Below are 27,635 nucleotides of genomic sequence, written 5' to 3'. Positions count from 1 at the left end.
AAGTGAGAGCTTCTCTCTCTAGAAACTAACTTTCAAAACTAAAACTAAGCTAAAGTGATTAGTTAGTTGGGAATGGTGATTATCCTATGTGATGTTATATGCCTTCCCCTTAATCCTTCATCCTTTTATTCCTTTCCCTTAGCAATTTGGCGCCAAAAATGGGTTCAGAAACCCTCTCAAATCGCCAGGCACGTGTTGCATTAATGAGGTCATGTGCCATCATCGGCGCGTGCGCGCACGGTACGCGTGCGCGTCCCTGGTCGATTCTGCAATGTGCACGCGAGCGCCTTGTGCGCGTGCGCGTGCATGGCTGACTTTGCTTCTTTGACTTTTTATGCTTCTCTCCACTTGTATGCTTCCTTCCTTGCTTCCTTTGATCCATGCCTAGCCTATTTCAATCCTGGAATTACTAGCAAACACATCAAGGCATCTTATGGAATCAAAGAAGAACTAGAATTCATCAAAATAAGGCTTAAAAGGCATGTTTTTACACTTAAGCACAAATATGGGAGAGATAACAAAATCATGCTAATTCCTAGGCTAAATGTGACAAAAGGTTATCAAAATACTCTGAATTCAATGCAAAACAAACCGTCAAATTGGGGTTTGTCAGTAACCCTGCAGTCATCTTGTTATTGACATCAGTGACACAATTTAGAATTGGTGCAAGAATTGTTCTATCCTTGAAATAATTTTCAACGGATAAATTGGATAACTTATCTGGATACACAAAATCAACGAGGTCATCCAAAGCTGTCTCAGAGTTCTTAACCAAAATGTCAGATGGTATATGAACGATCGATTCACCATCTGTTGTATTACCAGCCAAACCATCACCAATTTTGAGTAGCCATTCTGCAAAATTTTTGAGTTCTTGTATGTTGCTGTTTTCACCTAGTGACAATCTCATATTTTTTGTAAGCTTCAAAACCTTGCAGTTATGCCACAAATATGAAGAATTAATAGAAGACTGAATTATATCTTGCCTTGAGCCTCTTGGAATGACAGGTAAAATTTGTCTAAAATTTTTTCCGAGAACAACAACTTTACCTCCAAATGGCAAATGAGCATTATACGAATCTGAGCACCTTAAGATGTCTCTGAGGCATTTGTCTAAAGCTTCGTAACAATACTTACTTATCATTGGAGCTTCATCCCATATAATTAATTTGGCCTTAGATATTAATCTTACAAGAGGACTTTCCTAATTAATGCTACACAAAGAATCTTCATTTATGGTCAAAAAAATTTTAAACCTTGAATGTGCAGTTCTTCCATTAGGCAACAGAAGTCCATCAATCCCACTTGAAGCAACATTTAAAACTATACCTCCTTTAGACCTAATTGAGCATGATATAGTTGACCATAAGAATGTTTTTCCACAACCACCTTGACCATATAAGAAGAAACGTCCACCCATATTACCGCTAACAGCACCAATTATTTGATCGTATGCAAATTTCTGCTCATCAGTTAGCTTTTCTAAATACCCACTTAGTTCACTCGCAAGAGAATTAACGTCAAAGTTCAACTCTTCCATTATAATTATGTCTTCTAAGCTGGACACAAATTTTCTGAGGGATATGGCATTCCACAATATTCTTTCAATGACTTGCCATTTGACTGGAACAAATCTTCAATTTTTGCAAGTGCAATATCTTTTATTTGGACTTCTCACATCATCAAATCTGTATTTTTTCAATTTAAAATAACACAATTATTTAAAAGATTATTAAATTAGTCTCTGACAAAAAAAGTTTGAAATGCATTGTTGATTGATAAATAACACTCCTTGTTTTTGGTTTAAAAAATGCTTCATTAGTAACATGTCCTTTTAAAAATTATTATTGTGATTAACATGGATATCAAAATCATTATAACATAAAAAAAAAAAGGCACACAAACAACCAATCCAAATGCAAGTATTGGAAGTATGTGGATTTAGTTACGGTTTCTTAGATGAAGTAGATATGGTTTACGGCAATGAATTAAAATATGTATTAAGAGAAGGAAGTAAAGCAAGTACGAAACTAATATATATATATATATATATATATATATATATATATATATATATATAATTCAATTTTTGAGTAATGTTTTGTTATATTTCCTAAATCTTATCAGAGAAAGAGAAAAAGTTAAAGTGAATACCAATAAATAATTTTGCTATATGTATGATAATTTTACTCCCAAAAAAGGCATTTTGTTAAAGAAAATCACTCTTAAAATTTCTTATCCAATGTTTTTGTTATAATTATAGGCTAAATTGAATTCTACCATGAAAAAAAATTATAATAGACTATAGTTACATTCCATTTGCAGTAATCTTCTTTGTTCATAGAGTACGTCATGAAAGAGAAAATTTCAAGTCTTTTGCCAAACAAAATCTAGTCTACTCATGTTATTTGATGTTAAAAAAATAATAAAAAGTCTCCTTAAAAAAATTGCAGAGTGCCATGTTTTTGCTTCAGAGATTTCATCAATGAATTCTCTGTCATCCTGCAATAGTCCTAGAGCATAGCATGCATCTTTGAAGGAATCATAAACGACACCATCAACTGTTCTTAGATCAGTGAAACTCGTGCATCCCTTTTGAAGGTTCAAAAGTAGCCTTAGATAGTAATCTTTCTTATTCATTGGTGGTATATGAGATATCCTTCCTATGGCATAGCCTTACTTTCTATGAGTCCACATATGATGCTTTCCATTCCAAATAAATTTTGTTGGGAACTCAGAATAAGTCAGATTTCTTGCATCATCATGGGCTTCATTTGCTTTGAACCATCCAATCAACATAGATTTCTTGAAAAAAGATGTCTCAACAACCGACTGAATTGTATCGATATCTTTGTAGACAATTGGCATATCATCAGGAAGATGGAATGACAATCTTATTACTGCTGGTTCCTTCATTTGAATAGGATAACCAAACAATCTCCATGCAGCTTCACATGCTGATATATATCTACAATCATAATAATTACGTATTTTATTTACCTGAGATCCATTATTTTGATAAAATGCAGCTGTCACCCTGTCATTACCCTTGTGAAGATACTTGAACAGATATTTGATTGCTGAAGTTTGGCAAGTATATTCAATATTGATGTGACATCCAAATTTTAGAAGAAGACCGGCATTGTATGGAACTATGAAGGAGTTGTCAACCTCAACATTTTTCTTTGATACAGTTCGCCCATCATCTCTTCTTTGATATCTTGAAAATCCTGCTTCGTCAATAATTGTCCATTCTCTGAATGTTTTGGAAAAAAACTGAGCATTTACCATTGATCATGCATTGGCTCTTACTATTTAAATGACCGCATGGACCATGAACCATATATTTCTCAATAGCAGCATACAATTTTGGATTTTCCCTCTTATCTGGAATCTTTGTCTTAATAACATTGTCTATGTCATCGACAGTTCGTGGTTTTGATTCTGGATGCATGAATAAAAGAAGATGGGCGTGAGGTAGACCTATCTTCTGAAACTCTATGGTTAGACAATTTGCAATTTTAAAGATATGATGATACTAATAATTTGGACAAAGTAAATAAATATTTATGCGAAAATCTAAAGCATATAAGACTAAGTACATTGCAAATAAGTTAGATAGTGTGATTTAAAAAATAGTTGATTCTAAACTAAACTATATAAACCTAAGCGTGTAGTGCAAATAAGCACGATAAAGTAAATATGAAAAATTTATGCTAAAATAAAATCATATAAAACTATATAAGTGTACCATACAATGAGCTTGAGGTAATACAAACTATATAAATGCAATGTAATACACTCAAGATAGTACGCTATCGAATGATCGTACCATGTAAGTGCTATATACATAATTGTTTCTTAATAATGATGGTGTCCTATACAATGAGTGTACTATAGATAATATAGATAGAGTAAATAAAAACTCGTAGGAAGATTAATTATACTTACATCCAATAATCTTTCTAAAGAATGTTCCTTTCTTCAATGCCTTAATTAATTTATCAACCTTCAACTTGAATATTTTACATAAGATGTATGGTCTATCCTCTGCATGGAGTCCTTGGGATGTTACTTCTCTTTTTATCTCATTTCATTCTGGATTACATGTCATAGTGATAAAGTAACTTGGATATCCAATATATTTACATATTGCAAAAGCATCTTTGCAATTGTTGAACATGTAACTTGTATATCATATTAATGTTTACTATGAGTTTGTTTGGACGTCATTTTTAAAAAAAAGATATTACAAAAGTAAAAGTAATTTTATATTTAGTTATCTTATATAAAAAGATATTTTTATTTATCAAATATGTTTGGATAAAATAAGATAAAAATATTTTTTTCATTTATTATGTGAAAAAAAAAAATATATATATATTTTAAAAAAAGATCTTTTAAAAAAATGTATAAATTATAACTTCTCAAAAAAGATAATTTTTTTATATTTTGCTAGTACTTTTACTTCGGAAAAGCTCTGCATCCATATATTTTTTACATGGTTGTTAACCAAGTAATTTTCTCCACACGCGCGTCCCCCACCCTTCACTCGTTTGTCATACACGCGCTACATATAACGTGCTGCAACCTAAAGTTTTGCTCAACGTAAACCTTCTGCTGCAATGTAAACTTCCTTCTTCTTCTTCTCTACTCACGTTCTTCTTCTCGTTTTCTTATTTCGATCTGGTTGCATTTATCTTCTTCCTATTCTTCTTCGTTTTTTTTCTTCGATCTGCACTTCTGAATCGAAACAATAAATGACTCAATTTCAAATCAGGAGAGCGATTTGGATTACTCTTCTGAAATGAATCAAACTGACAAAGTTTGGATTATTCAATTTTGAATCAAATTGAATGGAATGCAATTGCTAATTTGAATTGAATTAAATGGACGAAGGTGTACTGAATTGAATTGAATTAAATTGATAATATGTAAATTGTAGGTAGAGTTATTTGAATTTGATTTTATATAATGGATTATGTTTCGTTCACTCAGTACTATACAATTGTTTCACCATGAGTACTGTGTTCGGTTCATTCTGCAGAAAGCTGTTTGAATTTGATTTTATATAATGGATTATGTTTCATTCACTCAATACTATACAATTGTATTGTGTTCGGTTCACCATGAGTACTATGTTCGGTTCACCATGAGTACTGTGTTCGATTCACCATGAGTACTGTGTTCGGTTTATTCTGCACTATTCAAAATTCTTCTTCCTTACCTTCTACTGCTCTTCACCAGAGAGAGAAGGATGAAAAGACAAAAAAATACAGCAGTAGCAACAACAAAAAAATGACGATAGGGTTTCAGGGCTTAGGGTTTTAGGGTTTAGGGTTTATGGGTTCAGGGTTCAGTGTACAAGGGTTCAGTGTGTTTCAAACTTTCGGTTCGCCCCGTATATTAATTTCGGTTCATCGTGTTCATGGTTGAGGGTTTAGGATTTAGGGGTCTAGGGTTCAGGGTTCAGGGTTCAAGGTTTTAGGAGTTTAGGATTTACGGTAGGGTTCATGGTTTAGGGTTTAGGGTTTAGCATTCAGGGTTTAGAGTTCAATGTTCAGGGTTCGGGTTCAGGGTTTAGGGTTTAGGGTTTAGCGTTCAGAGTTCAGAGTTCAGAGTTCAGGGTTTGGGTTCAGGGTTTAGGGTTTAGAGTTTAGGTTTTAGGGTGTAGGGTTTAGGTTTTAGGTTTTAGGTTTTAGGATGTAGGATTTAAGGTTTAGGTTTTAGGGTTTAAGGATTTAGGGTTTACGGGTTCAGGATTCAGTCAGGGTTCTGGTTTTAGTGTTTAGGGTTTAGGGTTCAGTGTTTAGGGGTTCATAATTTTTTGGTAAATAGGAGAGCGATTTGGATTACTCTTTTGAAACGAATCAAACTGACAAAGTCTGGATTATTCAATTTTGAATCGAATTGAATGGAATGCAATTGCTACTTTGAATTGAATTAAATGGACGGAGGTGTACTGAATTGAATTGAATTGAATTAATAATATGTAAATTGTATGCAGAGTTATTTGAATTTGATTTTATATAATGGATTATGTTTCGTTCATTCAGTACTATACAATTGTTTCACCATGAGTACTGTGTTCGGTTCATTCTGCAGAAAGCTGTTTGAATTTGATTTTATAGAAGGGATTTTAGTTTCGTTCACTCAGTACTATACAATTGTATTGTGTTCGGTTCACCATGAGTACTATGTTCGGTTCACCATGAGTACTGTGTTCGGTTCATTCTGCACTATTCAAAACTCTTCTTCCTCACCTTGTATTGCTTCTTCACCAGAGAGAGAAGGAGAAAAAGACAAAAAAATACAGCAGCAGCAACAAAAAAAATGACGATAAGGAGAAAACACGTGAAGAAGAATGAACGCGAAAAAAGAGGAGAAGGAGGAACGCGAAGAAGAAGAAGACGCTCCGTGCGTAAACGAGCGTGAAAAGAAGAAGAAGAAGAAGAAGCGCGGGAGAAGAAGGAGAAGCGTGGGGGAGAAGAAGCGTTGGGCAAGAGCGATTTCGTGTGTGTTGGGCGCGTATATTTCACATTTCATTTAATAGTATTAGGTTTTTTGGTGTTGGACCAACTTGATTACATGGTTACATGAATGTGTAGCATCCCTGCTTTTACTTATACTGGTAGAAATTTGTCAAACACACTAAAAAAAAATTTTTTTTTTTATCAATTTAATAGCACCCGAACAAATACTATATGTTAATTACATATCTTATGTTTATGCTTAAATATTTTAGGGTCATTTTTGTTTTGGGTCTTATTAACAAGTGTTTTAAAGGTATTATATCTAAGATATTTAATAAATTAAATTTTTATTGACAAGCTAAATAGTTAAAAATTTTAATATTTATTATCTATAACATTGTGTATATAAAAAGGATTAAAAATATTTTGGTACAAAAATTCTTTTTTTTTAAAATACAATTTTCATATATTTTATACGAAAAAAATTTGCAAATAAAAAAATTTCTTAAAAATTATTAGCATAGTAATAAATTTTAACACTCCTCACCATTTATGAAATTTCAATTATGTCAGATCAAATTAATAAAAAAAAAAGACAGTTCCAATACAATAAATAAATAAAAGGAAAAGATTATATAAAAAAAATTAATGGTTGAAATTTCTAATTTCCACCCTCACAAGTAAGAATAGATCACTCCTCAATTTTTTAAGAGGATTTTGAAATCATTAACTCTCCAAATTTTACTTTTAAAATAATAAAATCAATTACAATTTTTATTGAACAATTTTTAAATAATACCAACATTAAATATATGAAAAAATTATACAATAAAAAAAAATAATTTAAATACACTGCAAGTATAAAAAAATTGATATATTTATCTGATTATCATTAAAATGTTAAAATTTTTGCATAAAAATTCAATATAATTTGATAACCTTAAAAAAATATTTTATATGAATAACAGTAAATAAAAATTAAATTCTAAAGATAACATTTAATCTTATTATCATTTTGGTGACTTAATGTTATCTTTAAAAATAAAAGATTATGATAACAATTCTTAAACGCAATAAAGGAAAGGGTAGATGTAGGGTCAAATTGAGAAATAAGAATAGAAGAGCAAAACGACACGAAACGGCGTCGTAAAAGCACCGCCTGTAAGGAGAGAAAAAGAAGGTTCTTATCCCATCCATCATCCCCTTTGAAAACACCAACAAAACAATTAAACATTGAAACGAACCAAACAGAAAACACAAAAATCTACGCCCCTTTTTCTCTTCTCTCTCCTCTTTTCCTTTTTCTTCTTCTTTCTTCCTTCTTTCTTTCTTCCCCTTTCGTCAACCAAACCCTAATCTACGCCTTCATTCCTTCTTCCATCTTACGCTCCTTCGATTTCCGCTTTCGATCACGCAGGTCACCTATTTCCTTCTTCCAATTCTCTTCTTTTTTTTTTCTGTTTCTGTTGACCTAGTTTATTTGAAAGAAAAAAGCTTTTTCTTAATGCATTCGTCGCTTTTAGGGATAATTTTTAGCTTATTGTTGTTGTATGTTGCATCGATTTCTTCGATTGTGCCGGATCTGGTATTGTTTTTGAGTAATAGGTTCGTTGCCGATGCATTATCTCGAGTTTTGTACGTTTGTTCGATGGGGTTTTTTTTTTATGCAGTCACTGTACCAGTGGGAACAAAGGGGGAATTTGATGTTTGGATTTGATGCATTTAATTTTTGGTTTTCCTTACCTTCTTATGATAGATAGGACCAAGCCTTGTTTTGCGATTTTGATGAGTGAGTTTTTTTTAAGTCATTTAGGGTTGTATTCATTTAGGAGTGAAATTGGTCTGCAGTGTGTTTTTGACTGAATTATTGGTTTTGGATTTCGGTTTCGGTGGGTACATTTTATGTTGTATTGTAATAGAGAGGCTGCCTCCTTTTGTATTGATTGTTGGTGAATTTATGCAGCATCAATTTGCAGTTTATTTATATTGCTTAAATGACCGATTTAGATTTTTTTTCCCCCTGAACTGACCAATTCCTTTGCTATTTTTTTTTTTTAGGTTTTATGCAGCTTGGGTTTAGTCAGTTTATATTTTGATGGACGATGATAGTAGATACGGATAAAATGTCTGCTCCTTCGTCAAGGGAGCGTGCCCAACGCCTTTATGATAAGGTAATGCTCCCCTTCTCTCACCATTGTCATTGTGAGCTTGATTACCGAGCAGGGCTTTATTTCTCTGAATCTTTTATCATCTACCAAGATAAATGTTTCATGAATCTGGTTACTTATATCTAGCTTATTTGTGTTTTCTTAATTTAATGTATTTATATAATAAGTTTAGATCTATTTAGAGGCATGGGCTTTAACGATAACTGTCATTCCCCCCTTTTCCAATGGCGAACAAAACTCCACTGAACAACATTGCATTTTCTTTTTTCCTATTTCGCAAGTGATTCCTTGTCTCACTACCCTGATTTTTATTATTTTTGCATAGACTGTTGCTTATATCGATGTTTTGGATGCAGCTTTATTTTAGCGTGAACAAAGCATCAAGCATGCACTTTCCTGTTCTCGTCTTTTGTGAATGCCATTGTGTGATGTGGCTTACTTGTTTACTATTACTTGCTCAAATTTATTAAAAAAGATTATTTTTTGTTATATTAACCAAAAAATAATTTTCTAACATGCCAATTTTATTTAGAACCTTGAATTGGAAAGCAAGCGGCGGAGATCAGCCCAGGCTCAGGTCCCATCAGATCCAAATACATGGCCACAGATGCGTGAGAACTATGAAGCAATAATTCTTGAGGACCATGCTTTTGCTGAGCAGCACAATATTGAGTATGCGCTATGGCAGTTGCATTATAAGCGGATTGAGGAATTGAGGTCATACTTTAGTGCTGCTCTTGCTTCTGGCTCAAAATCAACTGGGAAAGGTCCAGCGCGACCTGATCGGATAAATAAAATTAGGCTGCAATTCAAGGCTTTCCTTTCTGAAGCATCAGGATTTTACCATGATCTTATTATGAAAATAAGAGCAAAGTATGGTCTTCCTCTAGGGTACTTTGAGGGTTCAGAAAATCGGGTTGTGATGGAGAAAGATGCAAAGAAATCTGCCGAGATGAAGAAAGGTTTAATATCATGTCATCGTTGTTTGATATACTTGGGTGATCTTGCTCGTTACAAAGGACTGTATGGCGAAGGTGACTCAGTGAAGCGAGAGTTTGCAGCAGCTGCTAGTTACTATTTACAAGCTGCTTCTCTATGGCCTTCAAGTGGAAATCCCCATCATCAGGTACTTTGTGGCATTCTTCAACTGTTTATGCCTCTGATTTATTTTTGGTAGTTAACATCTCATATGCGAAGTGTGCCTTATAGGTATTGTATGCCATTTTGATAAGTATTTCTTCTTCCTCCTTTTTAGCTTGCTTTATTGGCTTCATATTCTGGGGATGAGCTGGCAGCTGCTTATCGATATTTTAGGAGTCTGGCTGTGGAGAGTCCATTTTCAACAGCCAGAGATAATTTGATTGTTGCATTTGAGAAGGTAATGAGACCATGGAGGTTTTTTTCTTTCCCTTATCTTGTTTCATAAGGGTTAAGTGTTATCTTGTTCTTTGTTTTTGTGATGCGATGCAGCTCTTTATTTTCCCGTATATTTTGCTTGTGCATAGGAGCAACAATTGTGCTTTTTGACTTAATCTTCCTGTATTTTATCCCTATTATTTTTTTGCCTTGTGATTTATTATACACAAGTAATGTATTTGATGTTTTAATGCCATTTCTAGTAAAAGTGGTCAGTGGTGACAAGTATGCCTCTGAACTTGGTTGTCTGTTTGTTTTCATGTTTTGATGTCTGGTGTTGGCTTTTGCCTACAAATCCTTCTTATATGATCTTCTGGCATTACTTCCTTACTAAAAGTTTTTGTAATACCACAGAATCGTCAAAGTTTCTCTCAGCTTTATGGAGATGTCAAAGCTCTTGCAGTCAAGGATAGTCCTGGGAAGTTGACTGGAAAAGGAAGAGGAAAAGCAGAAGGGAAACTTGCAACAAGGGGTAATGATGCAGAAGCTTGTCCCAAAAAGGAAGGAACATCTAGTATACAAGAGACATACAAGTCCTTCAGCACTTGCTTTGTCCGTCTAAATGGAATATTATTCACTCGAACAAGGTATATAATCTTGATCTACCAATGCTATGCACTCCCTTTTATCCATTACATTATTAATATGTTCTGACTTTCTTTTCACTTTGTTTCTTTCATGATGGCAGCCTTGAGACCTTCACCGAAGTTCTCTCTCTTGTTAGCACTGGCCTGTGTGATCTTCTGCCAACAGGGCAGGAGGAGGAGCTGAATTTTGGCACAGACACTCTTGAGAATGGACTTGCCATCGTCAGGATTGTTTCCATTATTATATTTACTGTTCATAATGTGAATAAGGAATCTGAAGGGCAAACTTATGCTGAAATTGTACAGCGTGCTGTTCTACTTCAGAATGCATTTACTGCAGCTTTTAAATTGATGAGTTTCATGTTAGAGAGATGTGCACAGCTGTATGATCCTTCTCGTAGTTATCTTTTACCTGGCATTATGGTTTTTGTTGAGTGGTTGGCATGCTGTCCCGATCTTGCTGCAGGCAATGATGTGGACGAGAATCAGGCAATTGTTAGATCAAAATTTTGGGATCATTGTATATCCTTGTTAAATAAGCTTCTTTCAGTTGGGGCTATGTGTATTGAAGACAATGAAGAAGAGACTTGCTTTAATAACATGAGTAGGTATGAAGAAGGGGAGACTGAAAACCGGCTTGCTTTGTCTGAGGACTTTGAGTTAAGAGGGTTTGTCCCACTTCTTCCTGCACAAACCATCTTGGATTTTTCCAGGAAGCTTTCCTTTGGAAATGATGGTGAGAAGGAAAGAAAAGCTAGGGTCAAAAGGATTATAGCTGCAGGAAAGGCTTTAGCAAATGTTGTTAGGATTGATCAGAAAATGATATATTTTGACCAGAAGGGAAAGAAATTTACAGTTGGTGTTGAGCCCCAAATCTCAGATGATCTTATTCTGCCCTCTGGTTCTGGCATTTCTGGTGCTGATGAATTGTTGAAGGAAGATACAACAGACAAAAAGGTGGGAACTGTACTGCCTGACCAACACCAGCATGTTGAAGGAGAGGATGATGATGAAGTTATTGTTTTTAAACCTATAGTAGCCGAAAAACGAAATGATCTGGTAGCTGTGTCATCAAGGGTGCCCCATGAAAACTCAATAGCTTCTGGAGAGCATATTAAATTTCATGTGAATTCTGCTTTGAACTCCGTCAATCATATGAACCATCAACCATCCTTGCATGCTTCTGTTAGTGGTCCAGTTCCGCAACACCTGCAACCAGTTCAGCCACATTCTTCAAGATGGTTAGAGGAGGTTTCTCTTGCAAACAGTTTAAAGGGTCTTCGATTCTTTGAGAATGGGCATGTGATGAAACCTGACCTGGCACTGCAAGATTCAGGGGCATTCTCTAACCATACTGCACGTTCTGTCCCTATCCAGCAAGCTGTTGCTCCCGATGCGAGTGTACTTTATGGTCTCTCCAAAGCTCAAGACTTTGTTATATCATCCAAAGCAGATGCTATTGCAGCCTCTGCGATTACTACTGATAACTCTGTTTTGAAGACATCATCAGCTCTGCAAGCTGGCTCTAGAAAATCTCCGGTTAGCAGACCTTCTAGGCATCTTGGACCTCCACCTGGTTTTAGTCAAGCTCCTGTTAAACAGGGTATTGAACCTGTTAGTTCAGATTTAGTTAATGGGAATCCACTTTTGGATGACTATAGTTGGTTGGATGGATATCAGCTGCCTTCGGCAACCAAAGGTTTAGGTGCCAATGGTTCTCTTGGCTACCCCGTGTCAAATCCTCTTCAAGGCAGTAACAACGGCTTGAATGGGATAGTTAGCTTTCCCTTCCCTGGCAAACAAGTTCCATCTGCACAGGTGGAAAAACAGAATGGCTGGCAAGACTATCAGACATCTGACCTTTTGAAAGCACACCATGATCAGCAGCTGTTACTGCAACAGCAGCAGCTTTATCTGCAGCAACAGCAGCAGCAGCAGCTCGCATCAGGAAATCAGCCGTTTACATCATTGCCTGAGCAATTTCAAGGACAGTCAATCTGGACAGGTCGTTACTTTGTGTGATGTGCCAGTATACAAATATTGACGGTATGCTTCTGATCTTGATTAATTGCCATTGGTTTGATCAAATTCATTCTGTTAAATTTGAATTTCTTGACAATTTTTTTTAATGATGTTGAAGGAATATTATGGATGTGCTGTGCATTCCTTTTGCTTCCCATTCAAACTCCAGATATGCTGCCTTGTCATTGAATGTTATTGGGAGTTTATTTGGATAGACTCGGTGCTGGAACTTGCTACTACAACAGGTGGGTGCCAAATAATTATATTTATATTTACAGATTCCTTTTTCTGTTTGTTCCGGTGACTATTGGACTGTTGAGTTTGCTGTAACATGTATAAATTTATTGTAGATTTTGATAAGCTCATCAGTGCAGATGAGGGAGGATAAGCAAGCATCTTTACTGTTCAAAGTTGTTAAGTAAACACCTTGTCTGGTTGGGTGGATAGAAGGTGATAAATAAAAGATTATCCATTCGTCTTGAAGCTTGTATCTTCTGGGATTGGTGGTATGACAATGGTTTGTTCGCTTCTCTAGTGGGAAAGTCATAAATGGTGCACCGGTAAGAATCCACCATCATCTAGCGGCCCTGTTATACACAGTGCTCTTCAATTCTCTGGCACTTACTTTTTCTACTTGGAAGCTTCAGACTAGCTGGGAAAGTTGGTAGGTGTGAAGTGGTTTTCTGAAGTCGGATATTTTGGGTTTTATAAATAATAATGACTTTGTGGGTCACGGCTGAGTTTAAGTACTTCTGTTTCAGTGTTTCAGTGGTTTCATATTTGTTAAGGTTCTAATAATGTGTTATTGTATATGACCATTGACTCTACGGTTTCATTGTCTCTGTCTTTTTGTTCTCTAAGTCGAGGATAACTCGAACTTCATAAAATAAATATTCCCTTTGGATTTTTATGGATACTCTTTAGTTTTCTGGATGTTAAATCACACATTCTACTTTATTCTGATAACACAAAAGGTATTATGTAACTTTGAAAACCGTTTACAATGCAAAGGTTTCACCCACAAATCTTTGAAGTAAAAACCAAGTTTCAGATAAAACCTTTTGAGGCAAGTAACATGATTTTACGATCGAATGAACTATGAAGTTTCGTTGGGCAAAAATTTAAGCATGTAATAGCCTGTAATTACATGTTCTGAGTTCAATGAATCTGAGGGACTACTAAAAAATATATATATAATAAGAAAAACCAAAAATAAAACTATTTCCATAGCTCGGAACAAAAAAAATTCTTTGTATTCAAGACAATTCCTCTCTCAGTAAACTATTTGACATGTATTTAAATCAGTATTGGTGGCCCTCATGTTTTTTAAGTCAATGAAATAGCATGATTGCCCCCAAGGCTTTATGGCGTGTATATAGATCTGTTATCTTTTTGCATCAGCTTTTTCTATTCAATGAATCCCATTCAGGAATGTTTGCAGTAGCCTCGTTCACCATCTTTACAAGCCTCACCTACAAAATCATCATAATTGATACACATACATAAGGGCCTTAATGAAATGAAGCTTCAGTAGTTAAAACACAATCTCAGAAAAACACTTCATACAACAAATGAGGATTTTGCTGTGGTTTCAAACACAATCTGCAAGCACTCAACACTTGGAAGCCATTTGATTTAAAATGTTCTAGGGTTCTATTATCAAATTGTCTATCACTTGCCTTTTGGCAATGATAATGTCAATCTCAGAAATAGTTGCCAGAAAAGCACTTACCACACTTTTGGGAACACCGGGAGGAGGCAAGGAAAGGTTTTTGGGTGGAGGACCCAGAAGATATGATCTCTTGTCAAATCGCCATTCGCCAATTTTCCCATATGTTAGTTGTCCCTGGAAAACAAACTCAGTAAAGAACAAATAAGTTATGCATCAAACACATTTAAGCCACAAGACCAAAAGAAGTGAATTTACCTTCAAATTGTAGTCACATCCATAAGTATAATGAATGATAAACTTCTTCCCAACATGCAAGTCCCATGGTGGCTGAAAATTCCCAAAGATTCATGTAACTACTAAGAAGAAAAAAGGAATGGAAAAACATGATATGAGCAATTCAAACCTGCAACATAAAGTCTTTTCGAAGAATATGCTTTACGCCGTGCAATGCAGACGCCACCGCATAAGCATACCTTTCATTCAACAGAGAACAATCAGTCAACCCTTAGAATCCTTAAACATAAATCTTTCGAATGGCGAATTCTGTAGTGATACTCACATTTCTAGCACCCATCCAAAAGCTTTATCAGTTTCTTGATCATCTTTCATTCTCAATGAAATATTCACCCATGTTGGAGCAATTTCCTCCATCAGGGACTGTTTGATGATGAAGAATCAATGCAATAAAACCAAGCTATTGCGAAATCAGGTATATTTGATATTACTATAGCTATGACAGTTAAAAGCTATGAGGATCACAGATTCACAACAAGAATCAATAAGGCACCTCATACAATTACTAAGCGAGACTTCACCTTCTGAATGATCACAGGAGAGTTGCCAATAGGATCGACATCAGTAACAGGACCCTTGTCCTCCGGATAGAATTTCCTAATTAGTTTTTCATTTTCGACCGGTTTTATATAGAAAAATGGATACCCTGCTGGTTGGGATCCGTGAGCCAAATTCGGCAAAGGATTTACAAATATATGGTCAGGTTCAGCCATCAGAATATATCTGCAACAACCATAAAATGCACAGCTTCTTAGATTTTTTTATCGGATAATACGAATATTCTAGAGCGAAAAAGAAGAAAAGAAGCATGAGTTGGACATTACTCTTCCTCAATATCTGCTTTCTCTAGCCACTGAACAAAGGCCCATGGTCTATTTAGGACAATATAACCCTGTATAAAAAGAAAGATATAAATTATGAGCATCAATCATTGTTATCAAAGATTAGAATGCTCAAGAGCAGTATAATAAATAGCCTTGAGTAGATTTGCATAAATAACAATGAATATGTAACATCAACATGACACCATGGACAAGGCTGAAATTTCCCAGTGATCTTGGTTTTTCTTGAACATAGAGATGATGCTATATTGCTATGCTATAGAGTGTAGAAACCTCTACGAAAAATCGCCCTAAACTTTACTACAAGTCTTACAAGCTATCCTCTTATCACTCAGCACTTAAAGTTTCTATGATCTCCCTACAGAATCAATTCTTGCATCAGAACTAAAACTGTAGCAACAAAATACTCGAGAGATAAAATCGTTGAACGGCAAAAACAATTAGCATTAAAACATCGATAACCTGGAGTAAGAAGACTATTATCTTAACAGAAAGTAACTTGATTCTGTATATTAAGCTTTGTAGATTTGATATTGGTCAAGGATTCACCCATCAAAATTCAAACACAGGCCTAGTGATGAAATGATACAAATTCTCACAGCAGCATCAGAAAAAAAAATGTACATACCCGATCCAAGCCCTCAGGCAGGGGATCAACCACAAATGTAGGTATCTCATCCATCAACTGATCTGCCTTTCCTGAATGCAGAATCCGAGTGAACTTTCCCATGTCTGATCCAGGCATGTCCTTCACTTTCTTATACCAGTAGTACATGATCCTACATTGCCATTGGCTGTAAGCAGCATCGGTCGCAGTCAATGCAACATGGTATTTCAAATTAGAGCTGGTTGACTCCATGACTTTCTTATCAAAAGGTTCCAACAAACCTCCAGCCTTATGTTCTATGATCAATGACACAAAGTTATAAGTGGCAAACAAAAATCCCAGCACCATAAGCAGCATGAGTAGTGTCTTCCCACGCCCCATGTTTTTCCTCACAATCATTTTCCAAAATCCTTTTTCACTTATTAAAAAAACTATGGATTCTATGAATCTCCAGAAGCCAACTAACTGAGATTTACAACCAACACATTCATACCACACTAGTCCTTAAAAAAATCACACTTTTCAGCTCAAAGCTATGGTCAGTGGTTGCTCCACAAATTCAAAAAGGAAAAGAATCTGCATCAAAAGAATAATAAAATAGTTATATATATTTAATGAAGTCAATGTGCCACCACATCAGAATCCTATATATACAAAAGAAGTCAACAAGGAATGGTATTTAAACCAAAGGCAAATAAAAAATCATAAAATGAAATATCAAAAACCTTAAACGCAAATAAGAAGAGAAGCAGAATATCATATTTGAGCTACAATTAACTAAGATAGACTCTCAGACTCACATATACAGATCAGATCTCACACGCCAATTGGAAACACCCCACTGAAGAAAGGCTCAAGCTTTGAAGCAAAACATGCACAAAAGAACCCAACTTTGGCATGAAAAAATGATGGGCAAGAGGATTTTCAGGGAAAGCAAAGGAAAGTGGTGGATGAATGAAGAGAGAGAGAGAGATTTATTTATGGGGTTTTGACTTTTTTTTAACTGGAAGTCATACGTTACTCATAAGAGTCCGATTATGTGCTGTGTGTGTCATACATAACTCAAGCGATTACTCAAATCCTATAAGTTTATAGAATTCAATTCTGATGTTTATAGTAAAAAATAATTTTATAAATGTATCTAATTAATTACTTATAATTACATTCAATCAAATTATTAATTATTTGAATTGTTTAGTATTAACAAGAAAATGTTTGAACATTTGAATAAACGGTTTAATTAAATTTATTTTAAAAAATAAATTTAAATAATAAATGTTTATATTAAAAGTAGTTTATAAATAAATTATTTTGTATTTGATTTTTTAGTTCTAAAAGTGTTTATTTTAAAAAAAATATGATAAAAGAATTTTTATTATAAGAGAAGTCATTTTTTTAACTTCTCTGTGAGTATTTAAATAGTTTTTTAGAAAGTTACAATTTGATTTTGAAAATTGTATCAGACATTAATACTACTACTTTTATGAGTCAAAAACTCAAAAAAAAAAAACTTTTGAAACTTTCCAAACGAATTCTAAATATTGAAAATTTAAATTTCACCTCGTGCATGTAGTAATTTATTTGCCAACGACAAATTTTTAAATAGAGTTAAGATCTACAAATTAATTATTCTTCAATTCACTTGTCAATATACTGAATTTTTTTGTTTTTTAAAAATATTTATAGTCTAATATGATGACTAATTTTTTTTTATCATAAATCATCCAATGAAAGAGAGATAATTAACTATGAGATATTTTTACGTTTAAAATAGGACTCAAATTTCTAATCTTAGGTAAGAAATCAGACAATGAGTCACCATATTACACTTTCCTAATTATAGATGGATTGTTATTAACATGTGAAATGTTAATTAAGAATAATGATGATGATTATGATAAAATAGGAGTGGAGGCGACCCCAAAAGGTTGAGAATGGATTTGACAGAAATGGTGGTCACAAAGCACATTCCAAATTGTCTGCATCTGAAAGCCACTTCAATCAGATTCAGATGCGTAATCCCCCTTCTTTGTGTCTCTTTCTTTGTTTCCTAGCTTTTTTTTTCCACCTTTCGTTGCATAAATAATCTTCTCATCTTTTTATTCTTCTATTTCTTGATGTTGCCTTTTAACTTATAAGCTATGCGTCTAATTTATCTTTTTTCTCTTTTTAAGCTACTTTTTATGAGTGTAGAATTTTACATCTAATTACTCTTTTTCATATATTATATTTCATGATTCTAATTTCTAAATGTCATATGTATAATAATTAGATTCTAAATTTTGTAAAGGATGTGCCTTGGCTTAAAAATTTATATAAAGAGGATAGGGTGGTGTATATGCTAAGATTGGTCTAGTGATGTGAAATTGTATGAATATGGTAACAAAATATTTTAGTGGTGCGAAATATATTATTAAGTGGATTTGAGTATCTTTTATGACTTATTTAATTATTATTGAAAAAATTGATTTGTGTCATCATGATTAATGCTAATCACTTCTCTAGCCTTAATTAATTAAACAAATTATAAAACTATACTAAATTCATTTTGCAAATTACAATAATTTTAAAAAAATTAACATTTTACAATATTTTCAATTTCTCAATGCATCAAGTTTTCTTAACGTGTTCTAATCCAAAAATTAAATAAAACAAATAAAATTAAATTAAAAGCTGAAAATAAATGTTAGAAAAAATAAAAACAAAATGAAATCGAAGGTTAAAACGAAAAATATGTACAAAGAAATTAGGGATGGACATGTTAGACATATTGATATAACTTTTTAACTTTTATTTTTAGGTTTTGATTTTATGGATGGAACTTATTAACAAATTTTGTATATATAGAGTGAAAAAATTGAAAAAATCGTAAAAAAAATCTCTTTGAAAATTATCGTAATTTGAAAAATAGGTTTATCACACTTTTGTAATTTGATTTAATTAACTAAAGTTAAAGAAGTTATTAGTATTAACTAAAATTACATAAATTAATTTTTTTTAATAATAGTTGAATAAGTCATAGAGGGTATTCAATTTCTTATTTACGAAAGTGTTAGCTAGAAATCACTATTTTAATTTGTTAAAGACCGAAAGCATTTTGTTTGAATGAAATATTTTTATAAAAAATAACATTAAATAATACTAACAATAAAATATCACTTACATATTAAGAATTATTCTAATATGCAGTAATGTGATTTCTTAACAGCATAATATCATGAATCATTTTTTAGTTTTAGAATAAAAACTTTTTTTTCTTCACTTCTTTTGACTTCCACTTTTACCCTTCAAATGTTTAGCCTTTTTGGTTCCTGCAAACTACAACTACCATAATTACATTAATCCCCTGTCTAATTTATTTTTTTTTCTCTTTTTAAGTTGCTTTTTATGAAGGTAGAATTATACGTCTAATTACTTCTTTTTCATATATTATATTATTCTAAATGTCATATGTTATTTAGATTATTTTTGTTACTTAAATTATTTTTTATTAGTTTAATATATATTAATAGTAATTAATTATAATAGGAGTACATAAAGAGTACATAAAATTAACCATAAAATATTTTTCTTTGACATAAACTCAAAAGCCGCCTCTGCTTCATCAATTTTATTCAATTCGGCAATGGACTCAATTGCAGCCAGACACACTTCCCTTTGAGGGCAAGCTTGACAAAGCTCCCAAATTTTTCTCATTTCATTTGTATCATCCAATTTTGCATAAGATAGAAGTAAATACCTACCAACCTGAGGATTCTTTTGTAGGTTCAATAAATCTTCCATCTTCTTCAATAAATCTTTGGCATCTTCTTTTAACCCAACGGTTATAAAGTGTTCAATTAAAACTGCCTTTCTTTTGGCCTGAGGGCCACGAATTGATAAAAGAACTCCAGCAAATTTCCATTTAGAAGGTTCTGGATAACCCTCAAAGTACATTAATTCCCTGCCTCGAACTAAACTTGTATCCCACTTCTTTCATTTTGTACCAAATCATTTTTGTACTATAGATATCACCTCTATAGTTTTTTGGCTATATCATGAAATAAGAAATCGAAAGGAGGGAGTTGTGTGCCAAAAAAATGAGGCACCAAATCAAAGGGTTCGAAATGCCAGAGATAAAAATTTTAAATTTTACGGTGAACTAATCGAACCCTTCGATTAATTATACGTCTAATTACTTCTTTTTCATATATTATATTATTCTAAATGTCATATGTTATTTGGATTATTTTTGTTACTTAAATTATTTTTTATTAGTTTAATATATATTAATAGTAATTAATTATAATAGGAGTACATAAAGAGTACTTAAAATTAACCATAAAATATTTTTAAAAATTTCAAATAAATAAAAATAAAAAAATATTTTGTGATTATTCTTATGTATTTTTACTATAATTAATTATTATTAATATTAAATTAATAAAAAATAATCTAAATAATTATTATAATATTAAACTAATAAAAAATATTTTAAATATCATATGTATAATTAAATTTTACATTTTTTTTGAGTCACCATAAAATAAAATGTACTCTTTATGTACTTTTATTATAATTAATTATTATTAATATTAAACTAATAAAAAATATTTTAAATATCATATGTATAATTAAATTTTACATTTTTTTGAGTCACCAAAAAAATTCTACATTTTTTAACGGATGTGTGTTGTCTTAAAAATTTATATAAAGAGAAAAAATTTAAAAATTTATATATTCTAAGGATGTGTGTCTATTGTCTAGGGTGTAGAGTGGTATAGATGGCCTTAAACAAAATAAAAAAATCCTTCCCTTAACATAAAACACCTCACTAGAAATACCCTTCATCATTAATTTAAATATGTTTCATCTATGTGTGTAACGCATTAATATGAAGTAAAATAGTGCTTTATAAGAGTGTGGAATAGTTTTTTAAGGGTGCAAGTAAGTTGAATAATAATAATAAAGCACATACAAATTGAATAAGAATTAAAAAACTTGAATCTGTTAATTTCCTCAATTTCATACATTAAAGATACGCAAATCTAAAGTTTCAATCTTATAAAAATGATCAATTTGAACCAACAAACGACGAAGAACTGGATTGAAATGTTATCGGCTTTCATCATGTCCCTCATTCCATGTGCCGGAAGCTTGGCAATTAAATAGGCCTGTAGTAGAACTTCGTATTGGCTCAAACTAAACTTGTATCCTACTTTTTTCATTTTGTGTCCAATCATCTTTGTACTATAGATATCACCTCTATAGTTTTTGGCTATACCATAAAACAAGAAATCGAAGGGAGGGAGTTGTGTGCCAAAAAAATGAGGCACCAAATCGAAGAGTTCGAAATGCGAGAGATAACAATTTTAAATTTTACGGTGAATTAATCGGATCCTCCTATTAATTTTTTTTAATTAGAAAATGGACCCTCCAAATTTGCATAAAAATTTATTTTTTTAAAAATGAACCGTCCTAGTTCTACTACCACAACTTTCTCGGTCCAAATTGTGTTCCACTGTCACCACATGCAGGTCAAATACTTGTATACTCCATAATGAGACAAGACACCAAACTTACCTCCATATTAAAAATAAGACTAAAAGACAAATAGGTCCCTGACCTTTTAAAATGGGGACATTTTCGTCCCTCAAGATTGAAAAATACATTTCGATCCCCCACGTTTTAAAACGGGAGACAATTATACCCTTCCGTCCGTTTTGGGCCAAAAACGGCAACGGACCCAGCTGACATGGAGGGACACTGAATGACGTGGCCGTTACGCTCGCTGAGGTGGATTGGGACGAAATTTAAGTGGACAAATTAGTCCCTGAAGTGCCAAACGATGCCGTTGCCACCATCCCCCATATTTGAAGCTTCGCATTTCCCATAACACCCAACCCTTACTCCATATATTACAAAAAACCCTACCAGAATAGAAACGCCCTTCTCCCTCCAAAAAAAAGAACGACTTCCTACAGTTGAAAGCGGTGGTGTGGTCAGTCGAGGTGGTTGGTGTTGAAGATTACGGCAAGCTTTGTGTGGAGAGGAAGCTGCCATCATCTACAGAGGTAAAGGTGATAATGAAGAGTTTGTGTGTTGTTTAACTGAGAATGCATGGTGTTGGGTTATGGGGGGACTGCAGGTTTTTTTTTGTTTTGGGGTAAAAGAATGAGGAAAATGTATGTGAAGTTAACTGATTTAGAAATTTTGATTAGGTAGAGTTTAATCTCTGGTTTATCTACCTGTGGACAATGCAGATGGATGATATGTATGTGGTACCTGTTTTTCACCACGGAGGCCGTTTTACTAGAAAACCCAGTGGAACTCTTGAGTATATTGGTGGGAAAGTTGAAAATTTTCCGAAGATGGACTTAGACTTTGTGAATTTTGGGGATTTGGTGACATTGTTCAAGGGTTTGGGGTATGCATCATATAGGACAGTATATTGGTTTGACCCAACTAGCAGTGATCTTGAGGGTGGACTGCACATTATGAGAGGAGAGGCAGGCATCAATGAACTCCGAGAGAATAAGATGAAGAATTCAACGACGGATGAATTCTACATTTACTTCGACCATCCAGTTGATGAGCCAGAGATAGTGGATGAAGCTACTGCGGCAGAAGCAGGGGTGGAAGAGTTTGATGACCCAATTGATGTGGACAGCATCATGAGAAAGCTCCAACCATCACCATCCACAGAAGCTGATGGGCAAGAAAGTGAGGAGGATGAGATGTATAAACCTCCTTCGAGTGACTCAGAGACTGTTTCGGATGAGGACTGTTCCAGTGTTGATGAAGACGATGATAGGATGAGGAAAAAAAGAAGTGTGAAAGGAAAGAAGAAGGTTCTGCCAAAGACAAATAGTAGTGTGAAAGAAGGGACAGGGGCAAAGTCAAGTGGAGTTAAAAACAGAGGTAGAGTAAGGAGTGCAAAGGGTAGTGCTGCCAAAGGTGATGGGCCTACTGTGAAGACCAGAGGAACAGCCAAGCCCAAAAAAACTGGGCCAAGAGAAAAGCCCAAAAAGACCAGGCCTGCTCCGAAGCCCAGAAGGAATGGGCCTAATGCAAATCAACAAAGAAGTAGGCCCGCTGTAGATGCTGAAGAACCTCTTCCTAATGTGCAACCCAGGGATCTGCCTCCAATTGGACTCTATGTGAGTGAGGAGGTTTCAGATGATGATGATCCGATTTATGAGTATGCATCAGAGGAACTCCACACACCAGTGTCTTCAGAGGATGAGGGAGAAAAGCATGAGTTTCCAATTTTCAATGAAGAGTATGGGTTCGGGGAGGGTAGGTTCGAGATAGGAACAAAATTTGCAACAATTGATGGGTTCAAAGAAGTGGTAAAAGACATGTTCATTTCTGAAGGGAGGGAACTGCTGTGGATCAAAAATGATAAAGAAAGGGTGAGGGTTGGCTGCAGAGGTGAAGAATGTCCATGGCTAGCACATCTATCCTACAACAAAACATTGTTATGTTATCAGGTAAAGACTTACAAGGTAGAGCATACATGTGCTAGAGACCTGGGCAGCAATGCAGCTGATCAATACTGGGTCAGCAAGAAAGTGGAGAAGAGAATGGCTAGTCAACCTCATATGACTACTAATGAGGCAATTGAGTTTCTTAGAGAAGACTTTAATCTAGTGTTGCATCCGAAGATGGTCTACAGGGCAGTGAAAGAGGTCAAAGAGAGGATTATGGGAAATGAAAAGGAACAGTATGGGAAGCTTAGGGACTATACCATGGAGATCATTAAGAGTAATCCGGGATCGACTGCAAGAGTTGATGTGATCCCAATCCCTCAATCCCTACCTGTCTTTGACAAAATATATATCTCCTTTGAGGGTTGTAAGCAAGGCTTTAAGTCTGGGTGTAAGCCTTTCATCCATCTAGATGGAGCATTTTTGAAGACATATCATGGAGGCCAACTACTGTCAGCGGTGGCACAGGATGCCAATAACCAATTCTACGTAGTAGCATATGGAGTTGCAAGATCGGAGACGAAGGAATCCTGGAAATGGTTCCTCACACTGCTTCAGGAAGATCTGGGTGATGCACATCAATTTGGTTGGAACTTTATGTCCGACTAACAAAAGGTCAGACTTCTACATCACTGCATATTAGTGTATCATGTTAAATTACTGCATATTAGTGTAGGATATTAATATAATGCATGTATGTGGTAGACATTAAATTTCTGCATATTGGTGTAGGATATTAAATCACTGCATGTATGTGTTTGAAATGGAATTTAGTGCATATATGTGTTTGCAATGGATATTAGTGCATAGGTGTGAATGATATTTTGAATACTGCAAATATGTGTTTGTAATTGAAGTTATTGTAAATTACTGAATGCAATTTAAACTGCTGCATATATGTGTATGCAATATTATGTGTTGGCAGGGTCTGCTACCAGCCTTAAAGGAGGTAATGCCGAGAGCACATCATCGGAACTGTGTGATGCACATGTGGAAAAACTTCATAAATAGGTTCAAAGATATGCACATTAGAGACATCGTATGGGACTGTGCTAGGTGCACCACTGAACCAGAGTTCAAAGAGACCATGGAGAAGCTGAAGGGGGTGAATAAGGCAGCATGGGAGTATCTGATGAGGTTTGAACTAGCCACTTGGGTTAAGGCTTTCTTCAGTCATGGCCCCAAGGTGGAGAACCTAACTAACAACATGTGCGAGGTATTTAATTCAAAAGTCGTTAAGTACAGAATGAAGCCAGTTTTGACTATGTGTGAGGAAATTAGGTGCTACCTAATGCGGAGAATGACCAAGCATATTAGGCTGTTAGAGCACCATAGTAGAAAGCTTGCACCCGTTCAGGAGAAAAGGTTGCAGAGGCTGATAAAACCCAGCAGCAGGTGGATTGCCGAATGGGTGGGAGATAACGAACGAAAGAGATTTCAAGTTAGCAGAAAGCAAACCAAAGTAGATGTGGATTTGATCAAACACACTTGTTCATGCAATGTTTGGCAACTGACCGGTATATCTTTAATTTTGAGTGATTTTCTTTAAGGCTGATCTACTATAATGCTAGGTAATATGTTTTGAATGATTTCAGGGCTGATCTAATATAGTGCTAGGTAATATATATGTTTTGAATGCTTTTAGTGATGATGTAATATATTGCTATATAATATGTTCTGAATGATTTTAGGGCTGATATAATATAATGATAGGTAATATGGTATGTGGTTTTGATTCAGGCATGCCATGCATTCACGGTATTGCTGCAATTAGAAAGAGGCATGACCAGGTAGATGATTATGTGCATCCCTGGTTATGTATGGAATCTATTCACAAAACATATGCACATTGCATAAAATCAGTTCCAAGTGAGGAATTTTGGGTAACCACTGACCAGCTGAGGCCTGCTCCACCACCCATCAAGCGACCTATTGGGAGGCCTAAAGTACACAATCGCAACAAGGATCCTGCTGAGGCTCATATTCAGGGTGACAAGCTTAAGAGAAGCTTTCAAGTGACATGCAGCAAGTGCAATGAGAAAGGCCACAACTACAAGACATGTAAGAGAGCACCAAGCAACCCAAACTGGAAACCAAAAAAGAAAAAAGCTAAGAAGACTGATGCAAACACAGAACCATTGGAGCAGCTTCCCCTTTCACAATCAGCCCCTCAACCAGAGGTATCCCTGCTATTGTTTAGGATCGATCTGTACATTTTAAATTTTGTCAGTGGTTACGATGTCCTATTAAATTTTTTTTAAGGACTAATTTGTCCATGTTCTTTCCTTGTTTGATCTATGTTGCATAGGATCAAAGCCAGACACAGACTGAAAGTTTGGCTGAGAATAGTGCTGTGCAAGAGAAGTCTACAGTAAGCATCCCCCACCCTAAATAATACACTCATAATCACAATCACTTTATTCATGTCAATGCATTTGAACAACTGAATAAGTCGGTTACTTTTGCAGAATCATGTCATCAGCCAGAATGCTGCAGCAACAACACCATCCGCTCCAGTCCAAATTCCATTCAAGTCTCCATCCCAGCAGCCAAGAATGGGGCAACCCAAAACCCCAGCTACTTCCTCCAAATTCAGACCCAAGCAGACAATCAGAAGGCCCCGAGCAAGTGCAAATCCACCTTCAAATCCACCTGCAACTCCACCCCCAGATATAACCCAGACTCAAAGCACCAGTGCCAGTGTCGCTACATCAGAGGAGACCTTCAAAGTCGCTGGCAGTGAGGCCATAGGAATGAATTTCATCCCAACTCCTGGATCTAAGAATCAGAAGAACTGAACACTACTGAATGAATTTCTTTTTTTGTCATAGTCTTCAGTATAAATTAAACAACACTGTCTACTTATTGTAGTTTGGCAAACTTGTTTATATGCCAACCAGATATTTTGTTATTTTGTGGCAAACTTGTTTATGTTTTGGATTAAGACAGATACATTGTTGTTCATATTTTGCTCATAATATATGCAGAATTACTACCTTATGTTAAAGCTGATTCACAGAATTACTACCTTATTTTTTGTTCAACAATGGCAATTTTCATTGAATAGCCAACAATGGCAATTTTCATTACATCATCAACATTGTACATCAACTCATCATCCTCACCACTTTAAGATACATACAGCAACAACAAAAACTACACTAATCAAAGCAATATGCCACATACTCATTTTTTTCTCCTTCTCCATACATAACAGTTTCCTCTCCAACTCTTTCATTTTTTTCTCCAGTTCCTGGCTTCGCACCAGTTGAATTTTTTCTTCCAATTCCTGACTTCGCACCACATGATCTTCAATGTCTACACCTCCAACATCATCCACAGCACCCAATGCTTCAGACTCCATGGCCTTAATTTTTTTTCAAGTGTTCATCAAGCCACACAAAATACCGGTAACACCGTTCTTTTACCTGGAGCAATTTTTCAGATAACACCATAATTAGACACAGAACACTCTCATCCAACTACTATAAAAATAATTGCTCACCTTGAAGAATGGACACCCGAAAAATATTCTATTGGGATTAGATGCTGTTCTTGACTTGTAAAGAATGGCATAAACGCCGCAGAAGCACTTCGGCGCAACCCCATCTCGATCACAAGCTCCAGCAACAGCGGATGAAGATCCTCGTCCAGGTCTTGTGCATGAAGAACCCCCTCGCTCATCATGGACGATCGCACAAGCAGCGGCCATGACTTCCACCTTGCGTTTGGATGAAATAGGGCTCACTGGTGGCAACGGCGTCATTTGGCACTTCAGGGACTAATTTGTCCACTTAAATTTCGTCCCAATCCACCTCAGCGAGCGTAACGGCCACGTCATTCAGTGCCCCTCCATGTCAGCTGGGTCCGTTGCCGTTTTTGGCCCAAAACGGACGGAAGGGTATAATTGTCTCCCGTTTTAAAACGTGGGGGATCGAAATGTATTTTCCAATCTTGAGGGACGAAAATGTCCCCGTTTTAAAAGGTCAGGGACCTATTTGTCTTTTAGTCTAAAAATAAAAAGCGTCTTCCTTCGTCCCTTTAAAAAGTTCCAATGCGTCATACAACCGACCACCCCGACACAA

General features: G+C 34.9%; 3 protein-coding genes across 3 annotated transcripts; 1 reads left to right on the top strand and 2 right to left on the bottom strand.

The window, feature by feature from the left end:
- Window positions 1-2,676: 2,676 nt before the first annotated feature.
- On the bottom strand, window positions 2,677-3,291 carry LOC140180454 (uncharacterized). Its single transcript, XM_072221625.1, has one exon. The coding sequence runs from the start codon at window positions 3,289-3,291 to the stop codon at window positions 2,677-2,679; it is 615 nt and encodes a 204-aa protein (XP_072077726.1).
- A 4,286-nt stretch (window positions 3,292-7,577) lies between these two features.
- On the top strand, window positions 7,578-13,582 carry LOC112764033 (nonsense-mediated mRNA decay factor SMG7). The gene is made up of 8 exons (XM_025809551.3): window positions 7,578-7,890; window positions 8,532-8,644; window positions 9,174-9,767; window positions 9,897-10,019; window positions 10,412-10,644; window positions 10,746-12,690; window positions 12,785-12,911; window positions 13,017-13,582. The coding sequence occupies exons 2-6, from the start codon at window positions 8,576-8,578 to the stop codon at window positions 12,664-12,666; spliced, it is 2,940 nt and encodes a 979-aa protein (XP_025665336.1). The 5' UTR covers window positions 7,578-7,890; window positions 8,532-8,575; the 3' UTR covers window positions 12,667-12,690; window positions 12,785-12,911; window positions 13,017-13,582.
- A 260-nt stretch (window positions 13,583-13,842) lies between these two features.
- Window positions 13,843-17,145, bottom strand: LOC112764035 (hydroxyproline O-arabinosyltransferase PLENTY). The gene is made up of 9 exons (XM_025809553.3): window positions 16,882-17,145; window positions 16,103-16,657; window positions 15,457-15,524; window positions 15,154-15,355; window positions 14,898-14,995; window positions 14,742-14,811; window positions 14,594-14,665; window positions 14,399-14,512; window positions 13,843-14,138 (listed from the first exon to the last, which is right to left on the bottom strand). Exons 2-9 carry the CDS (start codon window positions 16,478-16,480, stop codon window positions 14,064-14,066), a joined length of 1,077 nt encoding a protein of 358 aa, XP_025665338.1. The 5' UTR covers window positions 16,481-16,657; window positions 16,882-17,145; the 3' UTR covers window positions 13,843-14,063.
- Window positions 17,146-27,635: the final 10,490 nt, after the last annotated feature.

Source organism: Arachis hypogaea, chromosome 17 (genome assembly GCF_003086295.3).
Source record: "Arachis hypogaea cultivar Tifrunner chromosome 17, arahy.Tifrunner.gnm2.J5K5, whole genome shotgun sequence".
In the NCBI taxonomy this organism is placed as follows: Eukaryota; Viridiplantae; Streptophyta; class Magnoliopsida; order Fabales; family Fabaceae; genus Arachis; species Arachis hypogaea.
The sequence above is the reverse complement of the archived record's forward strand: the minus strand, read 5'-3'. Positions and strand labels throughout refer to the sequence as shown.

What these genes read in the sequence shown, in the direction of transcription:
- LOC140180454 (XM_072221625.1), bottom strand. Translation starts at nt 3,291, where the DNA reads ATGGTAAATGCTCAGTTTTTTTCCAAAACATTCAGAGAATGGACAATT.
- LOC112764033 (XM_025809551.3), top strand. Translation starts at nt 8,576, where the DNA reads ATGATAGTAGATACGGATAAAATGTCTGCTCCTTCGTCAAGGGAGCGT. An exon ending in TGATTGTTGCATTTGAGAAG is followed by an intron (nt 10,020 to 10,411) that starts GTAATGAGACCA and finishes GTAATACCACAG; the next exon opens with AATCGTCAAAGTTTCTCTCA. An exon ending in ATATTATTCACTCGAACAAG is followed by an intron (nt 10,645 to 10,745) that starts GTATATAATCTT and finishes TCATGATGGCAG; the next exon opens with CCTTGAGACCTTCACCGAAG.
- LOC112764035 (XM_025809553.3), bottom strand. Translation starts at nt 16,480, where the DNA reads ATGATTGTGAGGAAAAACATGGGGCGTGGGAAGACACTACTCATGCTG. An exon ending in TTTGGATGGGTGCTAGAAAT is followed by an intron (nt 14,812 to 14,897) that starts GTGAGTATCACT and finishes GTTGAATGAAAG; the next exon opens with GTATGCTTATGCGGTGGCGT. An exon ending in CCGGTGTTCCCAAAAGTGTG is followed by an intron (nt 14,139 to 14,398) that starts GTAAGTGCTTTT and finishes ATGATTTTGTAG; the next exon opens with GTGAGGCTTGTAAAGATGGT.